This window comes from Sphaeroforma arctica (genome assembly GCF_001186125.1).
Source record: "Sphaeroforma arctica JP610 unplaced genomic scaffold supercont1.236, whole genome shotgun sequence".
Lineage (NCBI taxonomy): Eukaryota > Ichthyosporea > Ichthyophonida > Sphaeroforma > Sphaeroforma arctica.
This window is the reverse complement of record NW_014040322.1, coordinates 19,128-21,503: the sequence shown is the minus strand read 5'-3', so window position 1 is coordinate 21,503 and position 2,376 is coordinate 19,128. Positions and strand designations below refer to the sequence as shown.

Genomic DNA, 2,376 nt, shown 5'->3' with positions numbered 1-2,376 from the left:
GTGTGTGTGTGTGTGTGAATATGTGGCATCCTAAACACATGTACATATATATATATATATATACTATATACATAAATTTATATATACATGTATTAATACACATATATATATATATATGTATATCTATATATATATATGTATATATACATATATATATGTATAAATATATATATATATATATGTGTGTTTGTGTGTGTATGTATGGATATATTGATATATATATATTTATGTATGGTTATATTTGGATATACATATATACGTATACATATATATATATATATATATATATTACGCACTTCAATTTAGCTTGCGTATCTATAACTCGTGTATACTGTTCGTATCATCAGCTAGATACAGAGCATTCTGCTGCATACAATCTTGAGGCACTCGAGATGTATAATTATGTTTAAAACTGTTAATTGCTTAATGGCGGAAGTCGAGCATTTACAAAGCCTACAAAATCATATCCAGGTCGATACTGCGCCCATTGAAGATTCGGATTCATTGTTGTCGCAGGGTCCAAGAAGAAGTAGCGCAGTAGATCACCAGCCGTCTGAAAGGTGAGTGGTGATGAAAAGTGAGTTACGTACATTGAATAGCGTGATTCGTCGACGATACCTTCATGGATATGGGCTGCAGAAAACATTAGCATACCTTAGCGTATTTATCATCCTCAGTATAGAACCATAGTAATGCCAATGTTGTCACTGACCTCGTCATCTTCTGCATGGGATACTTCGCACTTTCCGCAGATGCTTCTCTATTTGCAATACCTGGAATATCGTAATATCGGAATTGAAAAATGCAATATTTCCCCACAGTTGTTTCGAATTTCGATCATACAGTATGCGTAAATTAAACAACAAAGGCGATATTATATATATGCTTGGTGATGGAACTCACCCATCACATAAGATATATGGTACACTGCCCCATTGTTCATCATCAACACATTCGTCATTAGGCGGAGGTGTGCATTCTCCCACACCATCACCCCAACCATACAGCTCTTTTGCTTCCTGGGACGTAGATTATTTTTGAACATTCACAAGAATACGACGCAATGATACATTAATATTATGTACGAACACTGATTTTTAGAAGTCGCTATTTTTTAAAATTCGATACGACCTTGGCACAGAACGAAATGCAAATACGATCATTATTTATTTTTTTACCTTGCATGGCCACGCGTAGTAGCCAATGGTCTGATAGTCTTGGTCGTCTCCGGACCCTGGTAAAATACTCTGCTGCGTGACAGAATTTTTTTTGCCATCCTTGACCTTCCAGTCGTTTATTTCTTCCAACAATAAATCGAGGGATTCTTCAAATACTGGACCGCTTGTGCCATCTATGTATGCACTTTTAATCTCGTCCATATCACCCCTTTTCTATATGTACATTTTTGGCCTATCCACTGTAGAGAATGCAGCCGCACTTATAAAAGAGATCAACCCGACACAGCTATATATGTTCACCAACATCTCGCGTGTGATTCAATCTAGTAAATATGTCGCAACAAATCAAGGATATGGACTTGCCGTATGCTCCATTGTTAATTTATATACAACTATATTCTATAAAATTAAAATATATATTTATTATATATATTCGATGTATTTATATATGTGTATATAAATGTATCCAGATGTATATCCATATTGTTCAAAACTAAAATCACACGTCATGTGTGAATGCCAGCCGGGATTGAACCACGCATCTACTCCACTGTTCAACTTGTGTTGTTGTACAGTTCAAGGACTATATCTTTTCTTTTTTACTCTAAGGATCTATCGGTTAGTAGATACTCTACTCTAGAGTAAATACTAATTTGTTTGAATTTTTTGTTTACTAAATATTTAATATTTATTACTCTAAATATTTGATTACTTTTGTGGTAGTTTCCTGTTTCATTGTTTTCTGCAGTTGAGACCTTGAGTGAGAGACTGAAGGGCCGGAAAAAATTGGAAATAGGAAATTGATGGAAATCCCTGTGCTTTGTGCTGAAAAATTGTGATTTTGAACCTAATTTTCTTGATTTAATAGATTTTCTTGATGCAATGTTTTTCGGTACTTTTAAAAAAAATAAAAAAATACAATATCAATAACAATTAACAAGCATACGGTTTTCCAAAATTTCCTGAAATCAAACGAAGGCTATGAAATTTCTAAAAACTGCGACCACTATGCCTGCGACTCTCGCCTGCGACCCGCATTATGTCTGACGCTTCTAATTGAGATTCTAGGGTATTAGGGTTTTAGGGTTTTAGGGATATAAACAAATATATATATCATAGCCCCCTGAGAAAAAAGAGATAGGTTGTTGATTATTCAGGGGCTGTGCACATATACATACATACATATATATATATACAT

General features: G+C 34.3%; 1 protein-coding gene across 2 annotated transcripts; it reads right to left on the bottom strand.

Moving 5' to 3' along the window:
- Window positions 1-404: 404 nt before the first annotated feature.
- SARC_04291 lies at window positions 405-1,199 on the bottom strand (the record flags this gene model as incomplete). 2 transcript variants are annotated; one of them, XM_014301876.1, is made up of 3 exons in its annotated part: window positions 405-553; window positions 655-773; window positions 1,179-1,199. In XM_014301876.1, 3 exons carry the CDS (start codon window positions 1,183-1,185, stop codon window positions 416-418), a joined length of 264 nt encoding a protein of 87 aa, XP_014157351.1. The 2 variants fall into 2 exon arrangements, with proteins under 2 accessions (XP_014157351.1, XP_014157352.1); XM_014301877.1 differs by lacking the exon at window positions 1,179-1,199 and adding an exon at window positions 904-1,003 and having other exon boundaries at window positions 416-553.
- Between the last annotated feature and the right edge of the window lie 1,177 nt (window positions 1,200-2,376).